This window comes from Podarcis muralis, chromosome 13 (genome assembly GCF_964188315.1).
Source record: "Podarcis muralis chromosome 13, rPodMur119.hap1.1, whole genome shotgun sequence".
Classification (NCBI taxonomy): Eukaryota; Metazoa; Chordata; class Lepidosauria; order Squamata; family Lacertidae; genus Podarcis; species Podarcis muralis.
Genome location: NC_135667.1, coordinates 30,222,327 through 30,245,202, shown reverse-complemented (window position 1 = coordinate 30,245,202; position 22,876 = coordinate 30,222,327). Strand labels below are relative to the sequence as shown.

The following is a 22,876-nucleotide window of genomic DNA, read 5'->3' as shown; positions in this document are numbered from 1 at the left end:
ACTGTCTCTCCCTCCCCACCCACAATCCCGTTGGAGAACATTGCTGCTTCCCCTTTTGTCCGTCTCATCACATAATCAGGGTGAAATCCCCAGGGTGCATAGGGGTGTGGGAGAAATGTAATTCAGTTTGCATCTGAAGACCAACTCACCAGTTCCACACTTTCTGAAACAATACACAAACTGAAACATAGCCATCCTTTGAAATTTACGCTTCTCTGAATTTTGCAGCGAATCCCTCAGCCAAGTGATGCGTATGAAAATGGACACACTGTGGCAAAGCGTGCACATAAATGCATATATCAGTGACAATAATATGCAAGGGTGCATTGTATTGGGCAAAAACTGCTTTTATTGGGAGAAATTTGCACTAAAATGCTGATGAATTTTCACGAGGGCTTAAATAATTGTGTTACAAATTGGCATGCAAATGTGGAGAAGTGAACTTGAGATCGGGAAAATGAGAAACTGAAATTAATGTACTTTCCAATCCCTAATGGTAAAGCAAGACATTTTAAAGTTTTGGCCTGAGCAAGGTTGGTGGAAGCACCTTTACTTATTTATCTTCTATTCTGCCTTTCACTTGAGAATCACAAGGTAGTTTACTTTAGAAAAACAGCAACATGATAACAAACAATACAATAAACCTCCCCCAGTTTAAAAGGTCATATATTGTTTAATTAGCCAAAGCCCTGGGAAAAGAGACATGTTTTTGCCTGGCACTTAAAGATAAGTAATGAAGGTGCCAGGCAAGCCTCCCTGGGGAGAGCATTCCACAAGTGGGGAGCCACTGCAGAAAAGGCCCTGTTCTCATGTTCCCACCCTCTGGACCTTCCGTTGACAGGGCACGCCAAAAGTGCCTTAGATTATGATCACAGGGTCCAGATTGGTTCATATGGGAAGAGGTGGGTCCTTGAGGTATTGTGATCCTGAGCCATTTAAGGCTTTATAGGTCAAAACCAGCCATTTGAATTGGGCCCAGAAACTGATTGGCAGCCAGTGCAGTTGGGCCAAGATTGGTGTTATATGCTCAAACCATCTTGTCCAGGTGAGCAACCTGGCTGCTGAAATTTGCACTAGCTGAAGTTCCTGAAACATCTTTAAACGTAGCCCCATGTATAACACACTGCAGTAATCTAGCCTAGAGGTTAGCAGAGCATAGACAACAGAAGTTGTCCCTGACCAAATAGGGGTACCAGCTGAAGCTGATGGAAGGCACTCTGAAACAGCCAGGCCATGTGAGCCTCAACTACCTGACTTTTAGAAAACATCTGAAGGCAGCTCTGTTTAGGGAACTTTTTAATGTTTCATGTTTTATCATGTTTTTAATATTCTGTTGGGACCCGCCCAGAGTGGCTGGGGAGGCCCGGCCAGATGGGCGCTGTATAAGTAACAAATTATTATTATTATTATTACTATTACTATTATTATTATTATTATTATTATTATTATTATTATTATTATTATTGCCAGCAAGGGATCCAGCAGTACCCCCAAGGTAGTGAAATGTCTTTGGCCAGCATCAATTCCGTCTCATAATATGGACAACAAAAGGCTCCCCCCCCCAGTTGCTTCAAGGAACTGCTGTTTCCTCTCCTTAAGAAAAACAAGGCAGACTTTTGATGATTCTGTACAACTTTAATAACATCTGGTGTGGTAACCTTGTTTAAAACGAGCAGTAGATGTGTGAAGAAACTGCCTATTTGGTGGGGTATCTGGAGGCAAATTGCCGGTGGGACGAAGGAGAAGCCAGCAGCAAACCTGCGAGAAGAAAAATCAACACTCCTTCCCAGTGGTGACACCCTTAGCAAAAGGTATAAATCGAGACCTGCAGGATAACCGCGGCACACTCTGACTGAGTGTCAAACCTTGAGCGCTGGCTTCTGCTTTGGGTTGGATTTGCAAGTCGCTCTCGCTATGAGAAGCAGCACCGTGCACAGTCCAGTAATTGTGGGAAGAAATAGCGCAAGTGTTGGCTCAAATGGGAGGTCCAGGTTTTCCTCTGTCTCTTCCAGCTATCGCACCTCTTGTGGGCTCAGTAGTGCCAGAGGCAATTCCTCCCGCTTTGAAGGTCGTTCCACCCATGACTATGGAATTGGCCAAAGCAACTTTCTGAGCAGCGGTTGTCATGGTGCAATTATCAGGGGTGGCCATAAGAGGAGAATGAGTACAGGTAGCTGCCCCAGTGGTAACTATGGCGGTTATCCTCCATTTGGATATGGGGATGGGCTAGCTGAAATCAGGTCCGATGGAGCTGGCAATGGAGTTGGCGGGACGGGTGGTGATCCCGAAGCTTGCGGCATTGTCTTTTCTTCTACTGACGGAAAGGCGGTCATGCAGGACCTCAATGACCGCTTGGCCAGTTATATAGACCAAGTGCGATGCCTGGAGGGTGAAAATGCTGAGCTTCAGTCCAAGATCAGTGATTTCCATGCCAAGAACAGGTTGGCTGGTGAACTGAAGGACTACAGCCACTATTACCAGCAGATTGAGGAGCTTCAAAACCAGGTAGGAATGTCATCTCTCAGGAACACTCAAAGCATTCCTGGTGGCCTGGTTTACATGACATGATAAGCCCAACGATGGCTTGCTGGGGTCATGTGGATGTGTGGACTTGGAGAGGGACTTGGAGCCTCTTTGCTTCTCCACAGTCATTTGTGGTGCTGTGCTGAGCTAAGCCAAGGATTGACTTAGCACAGGCATAGGCAAACTCCGGCCCTGCAGATGTTTGGGACTACAATTCCCATCATCCCTGACCACTGGTCCTGTTAGCTAGGGATGATGAGAGTTGTAGTCCCAAACATCTGGAAGGCCGTAGTTTGCCTATGCCTGACTTTGCATGTTGTACAAACAGGGACTTGTGGCTAAGCTCTGTCCTCACCAGGGATGGCCAAATCTGTCAAGTTCAGTTTCCCTCTGTTTCTCATTTTCCCAGTCTTAATCTCAGTTCTTCACATTTCCATATCGGTCTGTGATTTAAATAAATAAATAAAACGCCCCTTTGAAAACTGAGCAGCATTTTAATGTGAATTTCTCCCAATATACACGTTTGTGTGTGTTATTCTGTCAAATACAGTGGTGCCTCGCAAGACGAAATTAATCCGTTCCGCGAGTCTCTTCATCTTGCGGTTTTTTCGTCTTGCGAAGCACGGCTATTAGCGGCTTAGCGGCTTAGCGGCTATTAACGGCTTAGCAGCTTAGCGGCTATTAACGGCTTTTAACGGCTTAGTGGCTTTAAGAAAAAGGAAACAAACTCGCAAGAACTCGCAAGACGTTTCGTCTTGCGAAGCAAGCCCATAGGGAAATTCGTCTTGCGGAACGACTCAAAAAACAGAAAACCCTTTCATCTAGCGAGTTTTTCATCTTGTGAGGCATTCATCTTGCGGGGCACCACTGTACACACGTCTCCCAATATACACGTTTGTGTGTGTTATTCTGTCAAATACACACATTTATGTAAAGCAATTTCTCTGAAAATAATGCTTTTCAGTATGTTGTTTTTAGCAATATATGCATTTCTGTGGACACTTCACCCCAGTGTATGCATTTTAAGACCCATCACTTGGCTGGAAAACTGTACTGCAAAGTTCAGAGAGCTGCGAATTTTGAAGGACGGCTGTGCTTTGGTTCTTGTGTGGAAATGAGGTAGCCTTGGCTTAAAAAGGGAACCTAATCAACTTGCTGCCCCAAAGATTTATTCTTGGCTACAGCTTGTGGTTGGTGAGGACAGTTCTTAACCATGAATACTGGTCCGGATTGAAGGCTAAGCCAAACCATGGCTTAGCCCAGTATGGCATGAGAGCAAAAAGGACTGGGGAGGAACAAAATGGTTGTTAGCAGCTCTGGGGAAGCCCACCCCTTCTTGCTATGCCGGTGAGCCATTGATTGGCTTACCATTGTTGTGTGAACCAGGCCAGTGTGTGCATTGTAGTTCTTGTGTTGTAGGCAAAGAAAGCCATCTACCCAAATCAGCTTTTTCATCATTCAGCTCTGGACTTCATTCTTTGGTCTTTGTATAGATCAGGAGAAATTAACAAATTCCATTTCTTTTCTCCCATCCAGATTGTATGTACAACGGTGGAGAACAACAGCATAATTATCAAGATTGACAACAATCACCTGAACGTTGAAGACATGAAGCACAAGTGAGTTACGCATCGCTCTGAACGTCTCTTGCCTTTTGAGCCTGAAATCTTTGTGTCACTGTTAAATTCATATTTGCAGAAAACTTGGATTAGGTTGAGGAAGACGGCTGGAATGGCTGCATAAACAGGGGAGGTGTGCAGATGTCTCCAAGACTGTAGACATCACACTAATTTATGTACTTCTGTGCACACTTTACCCTGTCACATGCATTTTTGTACAACCTCCTCGGTTGGAGAACTGTGCTGCAAAATTAAGAGAAGTGTGACTTTTGAAGGATGGCTGTGTTTTGGTTCATGCATTGCTTCTGAATGTGCAAATTTTGAAGGGCCACTGTGTTCCAATCCCTGTCTTGTTTTAGAAAGTGCCGATGGTGCAAGCTCGCTTTAAATAAGCAATGAGTTAATCTTCTCTCCCATTCCTGCTCTGGAGAAGGGTTTTTATTGGGATTGGGGCACCGGCAGAAAGATGTGAACTCCCTCTCCTCCTCCACCCCTGTCCCGAGACTGCTCGGGTTCACCCACCATTACACTGCTATTTATGTAATAAGAAATGCATGTAAATTGCATTAATGCAATTAGAGTTGCATCTAGTTTGGCCCTTGCTAAACAAGAGACCCAGGCCTGCTAACTTTGTCAATAGCCACGGTTCTTTTGCAATGTCTCATTTAATTTAATTTGATGTTAAGAAACTCAGAGGAGGAGCACTAGCTGGGACAGAACATAAGGATCCCAAATTGCTTTTATCGTTCAAATCATACTAAAGCCAGCCTTTAGTCATTTCCGTTTACGGCAAACACCTACCAATTTTAGCGTGCCATGAATGAATCAGGGCTGGGCTTATCATGAAATGCATAAAGCTAATTTGTTCATTCTAGGATGGGAATCTTTTCCCAATAATAATAATAATTTTATTTGTACCCTGCCCATCTGACTGTGTTGCCCCAGCCACTCTGGGCGGCTTCCAGCATATACAGAAACATAATAAAACATCAAACATTAAAAACCTTCCCATACAGGGCTGCCTTCAGATGTCTTCTAAAGGCTGTATAGCTACTTCTTGACGTCTGATGGGAGAGCGTTCCACAGGCTGGGCGCCACTACCAAGAAGGCCCTCTGCCTGGTTCCCTGTAACCTCACTTCTTGCAGTGAGGGAACCACCAGAAGGCCCTCGGAGCGGGACCTCAGTGTCTGGGCTGAGTGATGGGGGTGGAGATGCTTCTTCAGGTATACAGGGTCGAGGCTGTTTAGGGAGTTAAAGGTCAGCATGAACACTTTCAATTGTGCTCAGAATCTAGTTTCTCCCATGCTCTGCACACAGGCTTCTCATGGGCCACTGGTGGGCCACTGTGAGAACAGGATGCTGGACTTAGATGGGCCACTGGCCTGATCCAATCAAGAGCTCTTTTGTTCTTACTGTGTCTCATTAAACATATAGCTCCAGCATAAAGCAGTGGAGCGTTTCTGTGGGTTTACCTGAAGTACTTCTGTCAGGTGCACAGATTTTGAAGGCGTGTAAAAACAACAACCCCAGCTTGCTAAGAAGGCCCAGCTAACCCCATCTCTCACAATTTTCCACCAGAAGATGTATGAGTTTTTATTCAGCCGGGTCTTGTGTCAAATTGTCATTTTACTGGCCTTACTTTGGTGTTTTATTGTGTTTTCATAATATTTTATCATCTGTGTTGTTATTGTTGCTAGCCCCCTTGAGCATCGTTTGGTGGAAATGCAAAATACAAATAACAAATAAGAAACCAACACATAAAAAAAAAATACTGTTCCCCCCTGATGTCTAGTTGGGACATGGGTGGCGCTGTGGTTTAAACCACAGAGCCTAGAGCATGCCGATCAGAAGGTTGGTGGTTCAAATCCCAGCAAAGGGATGAGCTCCTGTTGTTCGGTCCCAGCTCCTGCCAACCTAGCAGTTCGAAAGCACGTCAAAGTGCAAGTAGATAAATAGGTACCACTCCGGCAGGAAGGTAAGCGGCGTTTCCGTGCGCTGCTCTGGTTTGCCAGAAGCGGCTTAGTCATGCTGGCCACATGACCCGGAAGCTGTCTGTGGAGAAACGCCACCTATAGATCAAGATGAGCGCCGCAATCCCAGAGTTGTCTGCGACTGGACCTAATGGTCAGGGGTACCTTTACCTGATGTCTAGCCTCTGATTCAGTTGCTGCATTTGAGCATGCTCATACTCAGTAGTGTTAAAATGGGGAAAGTCTCTTGAGTTTAATTTTTAAGCGGCTGCACTGGCCCTGCAGAAATAAGCATGGTTACTAAATACCGTATTTTTTGCTCTATAAGACTCACTTTTTCCCTCCTAAAAAGTAAGGGGAAATGTGTGTGCGTCTTATGGAGTGAATGCAGGCTGCGCAGCTATCCCAGAAGCCAGAACAGCAAGAGGGATCGCTGCTTTCAGTGCGCAGCGGATGATCCCTCTTGCTGTTCTGGCTTGTGAGATTCAGAATATTTTTTTTCTTGTTTTCCTCCTCCAAAAACTAGGTGCGTCTTGTGGTCTGGTGTGTCTTATAGAGCGAAAAATATGGTAAATAGAGTGCAGCTAAGTCTCAGAGCCCTTTCCTTTTTTTGTCAATATAGGCTTGATACTGAGTGTGGCCTTTGTGAGAATGTGGAGGCTGACATTAATGGCTTATACCCCGTTTTGGATCAACTGGCCAGCTGTAAGACTGACATGGAAGCTGAACTGGAGTCACTGCAAGAAGAACTGTCTGGTCTCAAAAAGAACCACGAAGAGGTACATAGTTGGCTCAACAAAATAAGAGCCCCTCGTTTTCATAAAAACAACGCATGCATGAATTGCGTACATTATACAAAAAATTGGCACAAGCCACTTTTTGACACCAAGTGCCCCCAAACAGATTACATTCATGAATTCAAACACACACACACAAATTCAAAGAGGATTGGGCAAATTCATAGAGGAGAGGGCTATCCATGGTAACTAGCCATAAGGTCTATTCTCTTTCTCCATGTAGTAAGTTATGCTTCTGAATACCAGTTGCTGGAAACTGCAGGAGAGGAGAGTTCTCTTGTGCTCTGGTCCAGCCATCTGATTGGCCACTGTGAGAACAGGATGCTGGACTAGATGGACCAATGGCAGGCTCTTCTTATGTTGTTCCACAGGAAAGGTTGAACAGTTGATGCTGTGCGCAGCCAGCCCTTTTATAATACAACAGCAAAGGCATGGTTCTCATCAAAGTTCTCTTTGCAGGAATTAATCTCTTTGCAAAAACTTTGTTCAAGTGATGTCAACATGGAAATCAGTGCCTGCCCCAGTCGAGATCTGAAGAAAATCCTGGAGGAGATAAGATGCAAGTACGAAGCGACGATCGACTCAAACCGCAAGGAGGTTGCAGAGTGGTATGAAGGCAAGGTAAATTAATCCGGCCCCTATAAGGAAGCAAAATTTTAAAAGAAGAAGAAGAAGTCTGATGGGAAAAGGGCAGGGGCTGCAGGAGTCTCCAGAGTGATGGTGGTGGTACGATGCACTGCGTTGTTTTGTTATTCACTACTTTTACACCCACACCTTCCCCCAAAGACCATGTGTGGTTCCTCCCACCTCCTCCATTGCATCCTCACAACAAGCCTGTAAGGTAGGTTAGGCTGGGAGATGGTGACTGATTCAAGGTAAGCCAGCAAGTTTCATGTCCTTGCATGGAGATTGGAACCCAGGTCTCGCCACTGCTCTTCCCTTTGGCTAATCAAAGAAGTAGGAAGAATGCCGTGCAGCAGTATACCCAAAAGTGCAATGTTATTCAGGTTGCAATAACTAGAGCCTCTAAAAAAAAAAAAGGGGGGGGGGGAGGAATCAAAGCATATACAATCCTGGCTCAGCATCTCTAAAATAGAAAAGAATGTGCTCTTTTCTTTCCTTTTGTTCTGCCAAAGCCAATGTTCCACTCCCCCGCCCCGCATACCGAATAGTACATAAAACCTCTGAAAATGCTGATGTTTCAGTCAATCTGTGTTTCAGCTGGAGGAAGTGAACCAGGAAATCTGCACTGCTAGCAAGGAAGCTGAGGATGGCAACCATAAGGCCATTGAGCTGAAACGTCAGCTGCAGGCCTTAGAGATTTATCTCCAAGCCCAGCGCAATCTGGTAAGGAGAGCGAGTGTCAGGTGCATCTTATTGCTCTATCCTTTTTGCGGCTCAGAGCAACTCACATGGTGGAGTCACGGTGGGTCTTCCATCCTGGGACTAATCAGGTCCACAAATCCCTTAGTTTCAATCATGCCATGCCATGCCATGCCATGCCATGCCATGCCATGGGGTCCTCTCCAGATATTTAGTGGGTACAGATGCTTGGGTGCACAAGGTGAGAGCGCTCAGTTAACTTAGGTCCAGTAGTGGTTGGTGAGGCAGGACAAAGCAGAGTGGCATTGGAACACTGTTGCAATCATTAATACATAAAATAATTATCTCAGTGATCGAGCTGGGATATAAGGTTTCAGACAGTCCCTAAGCTACTCTAGGTTGTTCAGGGCTTTGTAGATTAATGGAAGAGACTTTGAACCTGGCTTGATACTAGATGAGGCTTCAGCAAAGGTGTCACATGAGGTAAAAAAGGGGTAAAGGTAAAGGACCCCTGGACAGTTAAGTCCAGTCAAAGGCAACTATGGGGTTGCGCCACTCATCTTGCTTTTCAGGCTGAGGGAGCTGGCGTTTGTTCACAGACAGCTTTCCGGGTCGCATGGCCAGCATGACTAAACCACTTCTGTTGCAACGGAGCACCGTGATAGGTCCAGAGCGCACGGAAATGCCGTTTACCTTCCCACCACAGCAGTACCTATTTATCTAGTTGCACTGGTGTGCTTTTGAACTGCTAGGTTGGCAGGATCTGGGACAGAGCAACAGGAGCTCACCCCGTCGCAGGGGTTCGAACCGCCGACCTTCTGATTGGCAAGCCCAAGAGGCTCGGTGGTTTAGACCACAGCGCCACCCTCACCCCCCCATGTTGTAGGCCACGTTGAGCATCATTGGCAGTCTGTTCCTCAACAACTGGCATTCAGAGGAATAGCACCCTGATCCTGGGGGGTAATATACAGACATCATGGTTAGTAGCCATTGATAGGCTGATTTGATTTATGTTCACCTATGTACTTTCTCTCTGGTTTCTGTGTAGCTTCTGGTTCCAAAAGCTTTTCGTTCATGCCCACACATTTAAGGTACTTAGGATGCTGCCTCTTGTCCCCTCCTCACCCCTTTAGAGAGACACACTGCAAGCGTCCTTGGCTGAAGGAGAACATCGCTACAATGCTCAACTAGCCGAAATACAGGATCGCATCTCCTGCATGGAGCAGCAGCTGGCAGAGCTGCGCTTGGAAATGGAGGGCCAGGACCGGGAATACAAAGAGCTCCTGGATGTTAAGAACAGGTTGGAGCAAGAGATCCAGACATACCGCAGCCTGCTAGAAAATGTGCCAGGCGAAGTACATGCCACACCATGAAAGAACAGCCTAATTTCTTATCCCCTACCATTTCCGTTGCATGACTAGATTGGGACTAAGGTTAATTCCCAGCAAAGGCCAACTATGTTGAAATACCTGCATCTTAATTCTTGGTTTCAGTTTTTAATGGCTTCTGGTCATTTCTACTTCTGAATAAGGCTGAGCTGAAAGAGGGGGAGATTTCTGCAAACATGGAAAAACTCCTTTTGGTAACCTGCAGGGGACTGCAGTGAAAGGGGGAGAAAGTGTTCAGGAAGCATTGCTCTGTGTCAGCCTTCTGTTGAAGTGATCATCTTTCTGTATTTTTTTGCTTCTGGCACCTATTCTGCTAATCCACACAACTTGCTCATTTTGTTGTTTAATCAACCCACTTGTTTCTAATAAATGCTAATAAAGGCTTTGCCGGTTGCAACTGAACCTGAATAGCAGCTTCGTCAATTCTGACTGTGTGATGGTGACAGTCATATGAGAAACCACATTTAAGAGGCATCACAAAATGACAGGTTGCGTTCACCCTACACTTTGGAGGTCCCCATAAAACTGCCTTAGACAAGACTAGTTCCAACGTGTCATTCTCATGAATAACAAACCATTACGGTTAATGATAATAATACAGATGGTCTTTGAGAAGGACAACAGGTGCAGATGACTGAGGCCTCACTTCTCTGCTGTCATCTGCCAGGCAGGTTCTTGGTGAGTTTCCATCAACTACCAAGTCAACACTAAACCCATCACCATCCCAGCTTCTTTGTATGCCATGGTTCTTCCAAACAGACCTGCTGTGCACCAGGTAGACCCACCTGCGGGCATGACTTCCAAGTCCCCTTCACTACCTAACAGGCAGCTGATGGCCTTGAGACCCCAGCAACCACATTCAACCCCACCTCTGAGCTAAGTCTACACAGCAGTGTAGAACTGTTACAATTCTGGAGGTCATGCATTCAGTGGCTTAGCGTGGGGCGGGGCAGCCATGGCGATGGTCCGGGACACATTTTAGGGGTGCAATTTTGGGGGGGGGGATGCAAGTTTGCAAAATTTAAGTTTGAAAAGGCCACAAGAATAGAAAACCGCCTGGGTGGGGGATGGGGGCCTTTTTCCTTTCCTTTAACTATACACAGAAATCACGTGATGTTGGAGGAATGCAGATTGATCTCTGGAATGACTTGAAGGGCACATGGCTGTATCCAGCAGCTGCATTATTTGGATTTTGCAAACTTCAGAACTTGGTGTTGGGCAGGCCGCAGGCCAGGGCGTCCTCTTATACACCTGCTGGGATCGACAAGGCATCTGACCCTCACCTGAATCTCATAGCTCTCCTGCAGCTGCCTCTGATTAGTTATCATTTAACTCTTGGGGGAAATAATTAGCATCACACGTCATGTGCGTGGAAATTGCTGAACCAATTAACCAAATAGAACGATTATTGTTAATAGCACCAGTTTTCCTATAACTTGATATTGCTGGATAATTTTGATGAACTGCAAAAGCATTTTTAGTTTGCTTTCTGTTGCCACCCTGGAACTTTTCTTTATTAGTGCCACTTCATTTTGTACGATTCCTTGCAAATGAAAGAAAACAACTTTTCTATTTGTATATGTTGATAATACAATTTTGGTTACTGGGGACAAACAAGATTGTACAAAAACAAGATTGGGTGCAGGCCTGGCCAGGACATAGGCATCCTGACTGTGACAAAGGTGACCTGTGTGCTTGCTTGCTTGCTTGATTAACAGCTGTTGGGAACTTCAAGGTCCCTGTTCTCCCTCCTTATGGTCTTTGTACTGGACCTGGAGACTCCAATAGAGAGCATTCCATGTCAAGAAGGAGGGCAAGTGGGCACTCTATCAATTGACAGGTCAGGAGTTATACGGAGCAGGGCCTCGCACTTCCCAGACCTGCTCTCTTTTGGCCTGTATTTTGGAACTTTATAAATTAGGAAGACTTTGGAAGACTTTGCACCAGGGTTTACACCAGCATAATAGAGTTGGCTCGAAGCTACAAACATGAGTCTGACCAAACTGCGGGAGGCAGTGGAAGACAGGAGTGCCTGGCGTGCTCTGGTCCATGGGGTCACGAAGAGTCGGACACGACTAAACGACTAAACAACAACAACAATAGAGTTGGCCAGGATGCCAGAAGGGCATCCATTATCTGCATAGCAGGGGGTGTTCAGCCAACAGTGCAAAGGCTGAGCTGAAGCATTCCCTGCTGGTTACCTGCTTTCAGCAATAGGGGGTCACTGTTTGGTAGTACCCAATTGGTGTCAGATTCTAGAGCTCCCTATTGGTGGCACTTAGGTAATTCACAAAATACAGAGTCCATTCATAAAACACAGTGTTCATTCATAAAGCAGTAACATAAATCTCCATTGCTACATATTGGGTGTATATTTCAGCGGTTGACCGTACAAGTTTGTGGCCATGCTGTAGTGTAGTGCTTATGCGACTGTGAATAAAAGGTGGCTGGGCTCATTGTCTTGGGGTTTGAGGGGGGGGGGAGAGGTGACAAAACTGATTTCCAGTAAATCCCCCCCTTTATTTCCATAACAATTCCTTGAGTCTGTACTCTGAATGGTGACACCAGGGACCTAGGAGGTGCAGGGCTTGTCAGCCCAACCCCTGCATAGTCTTATCATGGCTGACTTTAAGGCAACTGGAGCAATTGGGTCAAATTGGGTCCCGCAGACCACTCCTAAGGGGCCCTCCACATCTACCTTTCTTTCACTTGCAAAATCCTAACCTTTAAAAGTCCACTGAAGAATGTGGAATGTCCAAGGGGGTGGGGAAGGGCTGGGACTCTGTGGAACAGGCAGAGTGAGGCCTTGAATGCCAAGACAAATGCTTTGAGATAACAGAATGTGCCTCTCAGTTGGAGAGGAGACCTCTGAAATTCTTCTGGAACTTTCCCCCTTTAACATTCAGGAAGAATGTGAAAACATTCCTATTTACCCAGACATTCAGTGGCTGAAGAACACCATTCCTGACAAACCCGATGAAAGAATGCTTTTAGGTGTAATTGCTAATATATATATATAAACTGAAACTGCTTTTAGATTTTTTTCATTGTAACTGTTTTTAGAAAGCTTTAAAACTTTTGGAGTGTTTTCACGGTGATTTTCTGTTTTGAAATTGGGTATCCATTTGCTACTTGAGGAGGAAGGTCAGGATATAATTCAGATGATGAAGATGTTCTGGGTCTATCCAGCAATAATTTAACCATGTGATAGTCTCATTTGGATACGGGATTTTTTTTTTTTTTTAAATGAATCCGCTGTGACACCAAGAAAAGGGGATGAATTAGAATAAGGGACGCCCTGTCAGCCAACATAATACAGTCAAATATATATTAAAGGCAACCCCATCATTAAAAAGGAAAAAAAAAAATTGCAGCACTAACATTTTCCAGGTTGTAGCTGCGCCTCCTGAAATGTAATGAATACATGAATTAAGTAAACATGTAATATAGAATTAAAATTTAATGCCTCTCTGTGTGTGTCTAACACGCAAACACAAATTAAAAGCCCACATTCATTATTTTTCCTATGTTAATTTCTTCCTCAACATTACTTCCCTAGCACATCAAAGACACGGAAAAAGTCTTCATCAGATGGTGCCTGCTAGGCATTATGTAAATCGAGCAAGCTCATTACGACAGGCAACAAGATTTTTTTAAAAAAAGCTTTGCATAGTTGCTGGTGGAAGCAAAGCATTTCTCAGGGAATGGGAGAACTTCTTGGATATTCTGTTCTCCTAGTGGGACTGGGGGTTTAGCCAGGCATGCCCTTTTCTAGGATACAGTTGCACCTTGGCTTTTAAACAGCCTAGTTCTTGAACGTTTTGGCTCCCGAACGATCGAAACCCAGAAGTGAGTGTTCCGGTTTTCGGACGTTCTTTTGGAAGCCAAATGTCCGATGGGGCTTCTGTGGCTTCTGATTGGCTGCAGGACTTCCTGCAGCCAATCAGAAGCCACGCTTTGGTTTTCAAACGTTTTGGTAGTCGAACAGACTTCTGGAACGGATTCCGTTTGACTTCCAAGGTACTACTGCACTCCATTTGACACCCCCTTGGTTTTCTCCAACAATTAGCCAGCCTTCTGTGGCCACGGAGCATGCTTAGTTCCCAGAGGCTGCTTTTGTCCTCTTCTTGTTTCCTTTTCTACTTTTTTTCTGACTTCCACAAACCTTGGGATTCATCCAAACCTGCTGCTATCTCCCTCTTGTGCATGGATTGTGGGGTTGTTGTTTTTTGGTTGTGCAGAATCCATACCCTATACAAATTACCAGCAGAGTCAAAGCACAAAGCAGAAATCAAAAGTGCACACAGTCAGGCAAGACGAGCCTAGCTGCAATTACATGTCAAGGCATAAGCATATATGTAGAGTATTATTAAGGAATTAAGCCTTTAGTAGATTCTAGAACACATTAACCCATTTCGCAGATAGAGAACACTGAGAATGAAATTAGTCCTGAAAACAGTTAGTGAGTCTATGGCAGAGAATGCAAGGGCATGTATTCCCAGGTGTCAGAAAAGGTTATTTATGCATGTAACAACCGCGGCCCACATTTTGTTAGCCCAAAAATGGAAAGTGAGCAAGGTCCCAACTAAAGAGGATTGGCAACTTAAGTACAGTGGTGCCTTGGGTTACAGATGCTTCAGGTTAAAGACGCTTTAGGTTACAGACTCTGCTAACCCAGAAATAGTACCTTGGGTTAAGAACTTTGCTTCAGGATGAGAACAGAAATCGTGCGGTGGCAGCGTGAGGCCCCATTAGCTAAAGTGGTACCTCAGGTTAAGAACAGTTTCAGGTTAAGAACGGACCTCCAGAATGAATTAAGTTCTTAACCTGAGGTACCACATTAGACAAAAATGTTCATGGATGCAGAAAACTAACCTCTTACAGCAGCCTTGTGTTATTAAACGATTGCCTGGTCACCATCGCCAGTGCAGTTGGGCCAGGATTGGTGCTATTTGCCCTGGCTGTTTTGCCCTGGTGAGCAGCCTAGCCACTGAATTCTGCACCAGTTACAGCTTCAAAACTGTCTTCAAAGGCAGCCCCTTGTACAGTGGTACCTCGGGTTACATAGGCTTCAGGTTACATATGCTTTAGGTTACAGACTCCACTAACTCAGAAATAATACCTCAGGTTAAGAACTTTGCTTCAGGATGAGAATACAAATCGTGTGGCGGCAGTGCGGCAGCAGCGGGAGGCCCCATTAGCTAAAGTGGGGCTTCAGGTTAAGAACAGACCTCCGGAACGAATTAAGTACGTAACCAGAGGTACCACTGTCTAACGAATTGAGGTAATCTTGCCTAGAGGTCACCAGAGCACAGAAGCAGAAGATGGGCAATCCTTGCCCTGATTGGGGCATAACTGGGCCACCCGCTGAAGCTGATGGAAGGCACTTCATACCACTGAAGATGCTTGTGCAGAAATGGACCCAGAGGTTGCGTTGTGTAGGTGAAGTGGTTTGTTGCAGACAGTTTGTTACGCAATTCCATCACGGATGCAACACAGTGCAATCAAAACAAAACAAAACATTATGCTAACACCTGTCCTCTTGCACAGCCACTCCCCTAAACCAATTAGGATTCCCTGAGTCTCCCCTCCTTGCCCAGAGGACCTTTTCATACATGATTTCAATTTTGGAGATATTTGCTGAGCTTGTACTTGGGGACCGACTTGAGTGCTGTCCTGAGGGGAAGGATGAGGAACTGTCTGCAGAGCTGAGTTTCTATAGGGACCAGCGGTACACCCTGGGGCGGACTGCTCTCAAACCACCAAATCATTTACAGTGCCGTTGCCAACCAAGCTTGTAAAACAGGGATTGAAGAACCTTAAGACTTAAATGGGGATTAAGTATTCTCCTAAAATGTCAAAGAGGAATCAAGGAAACCTAATCCTTTTGCTGGATTTGTGGCAGCAAATCCACAAGCTCAGACGTGGTCTGTGTTGCACCACTTGTCCCTGTCAAGTAGGGCCAGCCCACCCATGAGGCAAGGTGGGGCAACAGCCTTGGGTGGCAGAATTCACAGGGGCAGCCGATCTGGCCTCCAAGGAAAGCATCGCTCACTGCTACCGCCACTGTCGTAGTGGCAGCAATGGCTGTGACACACTGCTTGGAGGCTGGATCTGCTGTTTTCTTGGCAGCCCTCAATAATGCTGTCTCTACAGTGGTCTCTAGGTGAATAGGATGAGCTGCTGGTCTCGTCCCATCCCTAGGAAGGAAATGGTGGGGTCTCCTGGGTTCTGCACCTGCTCAGCATGTTTCAGAACAGACTCTTCCCTCCTGCAATGACCTTTGATTTTCAGGGCAACCGTCAGCTAAGTTTGCTTTGATTCCACCCCCTTGTACTAAGTGTAGATCTTCCTTTCTCCCTTTCCAGTGGTGTAGCCAGTGTGGTGTAGTGGTTAAGAGCGGTAGTCTTGTAATCTGGTGAACCAGGTTCGATTCCCCGCTCCTCCACATGCAGCTGCTGGGTGACCTTGGGCCAGTCACACTTCTCTGAAGTCTCTCAGCCCCACTCACCTCACAGAGTGTTTGTTGTGGGGGAGGAAGGGAAAGGAGAATGTTAGCCACTTTGAGACTCCTTCAGGTAGTGATAAAGTGGGGTATCAAATCCAAATCCTTCTTCTTCTTCTCTCCCCCCCCCCCGATGTAGATCTTCACTCATCTCTTCCTCCCTGCTGGGGCGGGAATCATTTTGTGGCTTGCCTCAGGTGCCAAAATGTCTCGGGCTGGCCTTGCTGGTGCTGGGTTACAGACCCAACTGGAGGCCATGACTCCTGACTACACTTTCCCGAACTGAGGGTTGAGCTCTCTGTTTAGAGTCCCTCATCTTCCCTTCACTGCCTCTGCCTACTCCTGCACTTCTCGCCTTGAAGGTTGAAGGTTATCCCAGTCTTGCTTTGAATAAGGTGTTGAGTCTTAGAGAGTCTGCCCATAGCCTCCGCCTGGTCTTTATATAAGACTGCAAATCGTGACTCAAAACACAATCTTGGATTTGATGGTTTTCCAGGTTATAGAGATGAGCAATAAGGGTGATTAGCAGAAAGTGTACATTAAAAAAATAATGCACTCCTGAAAACAGCATGCAGATTTCCCACCTATCACATTTGGCCTACAAGAGTAGGAGATGGGAGGATCTGGTGATCAGGTTCCTCGCCTCTGCTGTAGAGGCAAAGCACACTTTAGTGGGGAGACTAAGCCACAGCTGTGGAGCCACCACCAAAAAGGATCTTCCATGGAGCCTTGCATTGTGCACCTCATTCAGAGGAGACCCTCAACCGCTGTCTTGAATGAATGGACAAGTTGACACAGGAGAATATGGTTTCTCAGATATCTCAAGCGTTCAAACAAACCCCACTGAATCTAAAGAGCACATTAACTGGCTACCGCATGACAAAACCAAGAACGACTATCAGTTTGGCTAGATAGGCAAGCTTTTCTCCTGCCAACCATGGACATTCTTCCTAAGGGAGACCCCACACCACCTTGACAACCGCTAAATTCTCTCTCCCGGCATTGCGGATTTGTCCTCTGCTGGATCAGTTGCTGGTGCTTCATCATGAGAAAGAAGCGCCTCGCAGCAGCCTGTTTTCTTTCGCCAACACAGCTTTTCCATTGCCTTTCCCTGGCGCCACATGTGATGCCACGTTTGTAATAAGGAGGTGCAACAGAAGGTCCCCTAAAGGGCTCGATAGTTGCATTAGGCCCAACTCAAAAGCCAATTACTGTTAATAGCTGCTTTCTGCCCTTACTGGAAAAGGAAGAGTGCCCTTTCTGCGTGCTGGGGAGGAGAAAAAAAGTGCTCTGAGATATGCTTTAAGGGTACATTTGAGCCAAAGCTCACACCACTTTGGGCGTGCCTTCAGTGCTAGGAACCTCCTTGGGCCGTCACTGGAGTGCAGGTGCAGATCTCTGAGATTCCATGAATGTTTCAGGTGATTGCTGTCCAGCTGAGATGGGATAGGCAGATTCTCCTTCTTTCACCTGAACCTTACACATGCTTTACACATTATGTTTTCCGGATCAACACCTATTAAGTTTTAAGTGCACACCTAAATACATGTGAGGGGAGCAGTCAATGTCATGCTAATTGATTGAATGCAATCTACATACAGCCATACCTCGGGTTACAGACGCTTCAGCTTGTGCATTTTTGGGTTGCGCACTGCACTGAAACCAGAAGTACTGGAACGGGTTACTTCCAGGTTTCGGCGCTTGCAGTACTAAAAGTACTAAATCGCACAGAAGTACTAATTCGCGCTTTGTGCATGCGCAGAAGCATCAAATCGCAACCCATGCATGCGCAGATGTGGCACTGCAGGTTGCGAACGTGCCTCCTGCAACCTGAGAATCCACTGTATAAGTTTTTGTTGTTGCAGAAACACAAGAACATAACCAGAGCCTGCTGGACCAGGCCAATGGCCCATCTTGTCCAGCATCGTTTTCTCACAGTGGCCAACCAGATGACTATGGGAAACCCACAAGCATAATTTGAGCATTGTCCCCTTCTGTGGTTTCCAGCACAGTTTCTGTCTCCAACTATGGAGGTAGAGCATAGCCATCACAGCTATCGGTAGCTGTGGGAGTGACTTTCATAGTTTAACTATGTGCTGATTGGAGAAGTACTTTCTTTTATATAATCATGGGAAGCCAGAATGACTTTGGTGGGGATTGGATGGGAGAGTTTTTAAGTGTTTTCTGCAATACGTCCTTAATGCAATCATAGTGCAATAGCGGTAGATTTATGCTGGACTGTCCACACATCATTCCACTTTATTGGATATTCAGCAGTGTTTCCCCATTGTTATTGCATTATTGTTGCTTGGAGATATAGACTCTTGCACTGTGGTGCCACAGAATAAGAAACTGTAGCATTTGTGGTATAAAAAGTGACAGGATTCCAGCAGGACATTACAGGACGTTCACAGAATGGAAATGAAGCAGTATGTCTGCTCTGAAACTTTTGCAGGCAGAAACAGCATTGAAAGTGGGATTGTCTATAACTGCCCCGATACCACCATGAGCACAGATAATCATCATTGCAAAGGAAACTAAGCATCTAGAACAGGGGTCAGCAACCTTTTTCAGCCGTGGGCCAGTCCACCGTCCCTCAGACCATGTGGTGAGCTGGACTATATTGTGGGAAAAAAATGAACGAATTCCTATGCCCCACAAATAACCCAGAGATGCATTTTCAATAAAAGGACACATTCTACTCATGTGAAAACTTGCTGATTCCCAGACCGTCTGCAGTATGGATTGAGAAGGCGATTGGGCCGCATCCGGCCCATGGGCCTTAGTTTGCCTACCCCTGCTCTAGAAGTTAGCAGTGGAATATATCTTCTTGGCTCATTTTTGCCACTGAAGCAACAACATAAACTTAATGCTTGATGGTGGATGCTTGTTTTTGTGGGTTGGAGACAGGGGAGAACCGAGGCTGAAATTGCTTTTTTGCACGGATTCCTGTGAAACCCACAGGGCTTCCTAAATTTGGCATTTCATAATCAGAGCTTTTAAGAAGGCTGAAGTTCACATCTTCCAAGCCAGACTGGAACATCGAGACAAACTGGAGTATCGCTCATACTGAACGCTGGCTGGCACCAAACCCGAAAGCTTCAAATGCGAATTGAAATGTAGATTCTGAACTTCAGCTTCCTTTATCTGAACATCTGAACAACTGTGAATATGAATGAGAATTTCCCCCCACGGCATCACATTAATGTGTCTTTCAAGAAGCTCCAGATGTTTTCATACTGTCATTGCTTGGTTATGTAATACAGCCTCCTGGAGCAGAGAGAATGGGACATATCCCAAATATGTTATGGATTGTCAGATTTATTTATTTTTTAAAAGTGGAGGATGCACACACAGACAGAAGGATAGACAGAAAGAGAAGGAGAAAGAAGAATGTTTATGAGTGCTTGTTGCTGGAATTGCAACAGCAGAGATCGTTCCATGTGCAACTTAAGGGTTAATCTTGTTAGTGTTAAAGCCAACTAGCCAAGAGGGGATGGGTGGAGGTGTTGCTTAGCAACCATGCAGAGTGGCATGATGTTTGCTGAGGTAGTCTGTGCTCTGATTGGTTGTGTAGTTCTGAGGGAGTTTTCCCCTGTGATTTTGATTGTATGTTTTCGTGATATGTACAAAACCTGAGCTAAGACAGACAAAAATCTCCCCAGTCCTTTCTCATCAAATTATACATTGTTTTTGTTAAGTTCCCTCAGTAAAGCATTAGCAGGATTAATTTCCTTGCTGGATTCCATCTGCACTATTTCAGTGATTTTGCTAACACCTTTAAGTAGAGGCTTCTAAAGAAAACAGAATAACGGATTAGAGAGATGTTGTTGTGATTTAGCAAGTACTTATGAGATACAGAAAAAGAAAGGTGGTCAAGTGAGAAGGCAGGACAAACAGAGGAAAATAAAATCAGCAATGTTAACAGAAAATGGAAGGGGTAGTATTTTCCTCAAGGCTATATTAGTATTAAGGGAAACTGAAAATATTTAAGTAAATTGGAATCTTTTACCAAAAATCCAACATTATTTAGGAAAAACCAATTACACAGATTTGACGAGTATCAACTTTATACCCATAATTTCACCTTACTGCACATATGTAGGAGGCATAATGCTTATAGATCGTAACTCGTATTACAGCTAGTTATGCATTGTTTCTGTTTCAATTTCTTATAGATTTTGGTTTCAATTTCTTGGAATCTCTCTCTCTCTCTCTCTCTCTCTCTCTCTCTCTCTCTCTCTCTCTCCACTTCTAATTTTGAATAATAATTTCGAATAATTTTAAAAGATTGATAATTTTTGTACAAGATCTTCGGGTCTTGGAAAGGAAGAGGCAGGTTTTCTGTTTCATGCTGTCATTTTCCTTCAGACTGTAAAAGAAATGTAGGCATTCAGAGAGTTAGCATGGCAGAGATCTTGACTGCATGAATAACTTCCACTCCCTGACTTGTAAAAAGCCCCACCAAAAGTGTCTCTAGTGCAGAAGCATTCAGCAAAAATGCCAATGACTTGTTTTCCAGCTTTTTCTCTGCAAATATGAGGACAAGAGAACTGTTTTAAACACCGTGGGAGGACAGAGTCTTAGGATTGTGCAAGTTGACAGCTACTAGGATATAAATGTGAAGTCAGGTATGCTATGACGAGCTGCCTCTGAACACCCCATTCTTTTGTCAAAATAAGCCTTGGCTATGGGGAGTCTTTGCAGGGTCAGATCCATAACAACAAGTGGGTCTGGCTTAGGTCCAGGAAACACCAAGGCAGCTGGCAAGCAGGTAGGCAAAATGAACTCTGGGACATAGCAAGGGCAATAGTCTAATGTAGAAGTGCAGAATCTGCAGTCCTCCAGATGTTGTCAGGCACCAGATCCCATCAGATCCAGCCAGCATTACAGCTGATCAGGAATGCTGGGAACTGTAGTCCAGTAATATTTGAAATGTGGCTGGTTGTGCGGATGCCTGATGATCGTCTTCCAAAGCAACTACTCTATTCCGAACTTAAAAATGGAAAGTGCAATGCTGGTGGTCAACAAAAGAGGTTCAAAGACTGTCTCAAGGTAAATCTTTAAAAATGCAGTATAAACACTGACAACTGGGAAACACTGGCCTATGAGTGCTCCAGTTGGAGAACAGCCTTTACCAAAGGTGTCATGGGCTTTGAAGACACTCAAACTCAGGAAACAAGGGAGAAACGTGCTAAGAGGAAGGCACGCTTGGCAAATCCACACCATGATCATCTCCCACCCAGAAACCAGTGTCCCCACTGTGGAAGGACGTGTGGATCCAGAATTGGCCTCCACAGTCACTTACGGACTCATTGTTAAAACTGTGTTTATGGTAGACAATCTTACTCAATCTTACTATGAGTGATCACCAAAGAAGAAGAAGAAGTTAGGGGAAAGGTTTCTTTGTGACATCCAATAATATGCTCCATTACGAAACTCTTCCCCACCCAGCCAGGAACCTCTTCCTGCTTCCTTTCCATGGGATGCTTTGGATCTGGCCATCCTCCTAGGGACAAGTACCTGAATGATTTTGGCCTTGTATCTGTGGTTTGATTTGCTTCTCTGCTTGTTCCAAGGTGAAGCAAAGCTGGGTTGACTGAGAGGTGTTATGACACCCATCTTCCCATATCCCAAGGGCTGTCACATGGAAGATGATGCAAGCTTGCTTTCTGCTGCTCCGGAGGGTAGGACCCGAACCAACAGATCCAAATTACAGTCGTATCTTGGTTGTTGAACGCCTTGGTATTCGTCCGTTTCGGCTCCTGAACGCCGCAAACCCGGAAGTGAGTGTTCTGGTTTGCAAACGTTCTTTGGAAGCTAAACATCCAACGTGGCTTATATAGCTTCTGATTGGCTACAGGGAGCTCCTGCAGCCAATCGGAAGCAGTGCCTTGGTTTTTGATTGTTTTCGGAAGTTGAACGGACTTCCGGAACAGATTCCGTTAGACAACCAAAGTACGACTGTACAAGGAAGGCGATTCCAACTAAACATTAGGAAGAACTTCTTGGCAGTAAGAGCTGTTTGACAGTGGAACAGAAGGTGGTGGACTCTCCTTCTTTGGAGGTTTTCAAACAGAGGTTTAAAAGAATCTGCGAGGGATACTTTAGCTTTGATTTGTGCCTTGCAGGGTGTCAGAGTAGACAACCCTTAAGAGTCCTTTCCAACTCTACAACTCTATGGTTCTATGACGAGGGAAGCCTCCACATTCAGCTTTGTGTCTTTGTTGCTACTTAAAGAAAACCCCAATGCTCATTAAGTCAAAATAAAATTAAAATGAAATCAAAATAAAATATCTCTAATGACAGCAGAAGGTTGCTTTGTTGCAATGGGCTGTAATTATTTGTTCTCCACTCATATTTTAGGGCTGTTTTATTTGATGATGCTCTCCGGTGAAGTGTTCAGTATGGGGCAAAGCCTGATGATTCACGGGACATTGCTGCGGATGATATTTTTGGAAGCAAGGTGCTGACGCCATGAAATGCCTCCCTCATGCAACTCAGATTTCCAGAAGCAAGTTTGCCCCAGGGACAATTTTTTCTTGGCAGAGGCAGCCAGGTGAGCCAGCCCCGTGGAAGAAGAAGAGCAGGAAGACAAAGCAACACCCTCACGGCTACACCCACGCCGTGGAAGGTATAAATAGAGACCTGTGTGGATGCCAGAATCTGCAGGCTTGTCTTCCGTATCGAGCTTTTGTGTCTTTGGGGCTTCTGCTTAGTCTTTGGGCTTCTTTCTGAAGGTCTTTCGCG

The 22,876-nt window shown here is 45.2% G+C and overlaps 1 protein-coding gene across 1 annotated transcript; it reads left to right on the top strand.

Moving 5' to 3' along the window:
• Nucleotides 1–1,811: 1,811 nt before the first annotated feature.
• On the top strand, nucleotides 1,812–10,133 carry LOC114582074 (keratin, type I cytoskeletal 17-like). Its single transcript, XM_028702852.2, has 6 exons — nucleotides 1,812–2,505; nucleotides 4,060–4,142; nucleotides 6,736–6,892; nucleotides 7,370–7,531; nucleotides 8,132–8,257; nucleotides 9,367–10,133. The coding sequence occupies exons 1-6, from the start codon at nucleotides 1,915–1,917 to the stop codon at nucleotides 9,604–9,606; spliced, it is 1,359 nt and encodes a 452-aa protein (XP_028558685.2). The 5' UTR covers nucleotides 1,812–1,914; the 3' UTR covers nucleotides 9,607–10,133.
• The last annotated feature ends 12,743 nt before the right edge of the window (nucleotides 10,134–22,876 follow it).

Excerpts from the sequence above, each read along its gene's own strand:
- LOC114582074 (XM_028702852.2), top strand. The coding sequence starts at position 1,915 with ATGAGAAGCAGCACCGTGCACAGTCCAGTAATTGTGGGAAGAAATAGC. Across the intron at positions 2,506-4,059 it reads TTGAGGAGCTTCAAAACCAG|ATTGTATGTACAACGGTGGA; the intron begins GTAGGAATGTCA and ends TCTCCCATCCAG. Across the intron at positions 8,258-9,366 it reads TCCAAGCCCAGCGCAATCTG|AGAGACACACTGCAAGCGTC; the intron begins GTAAGGAGAGCG and ends TCACCCCTTTAG.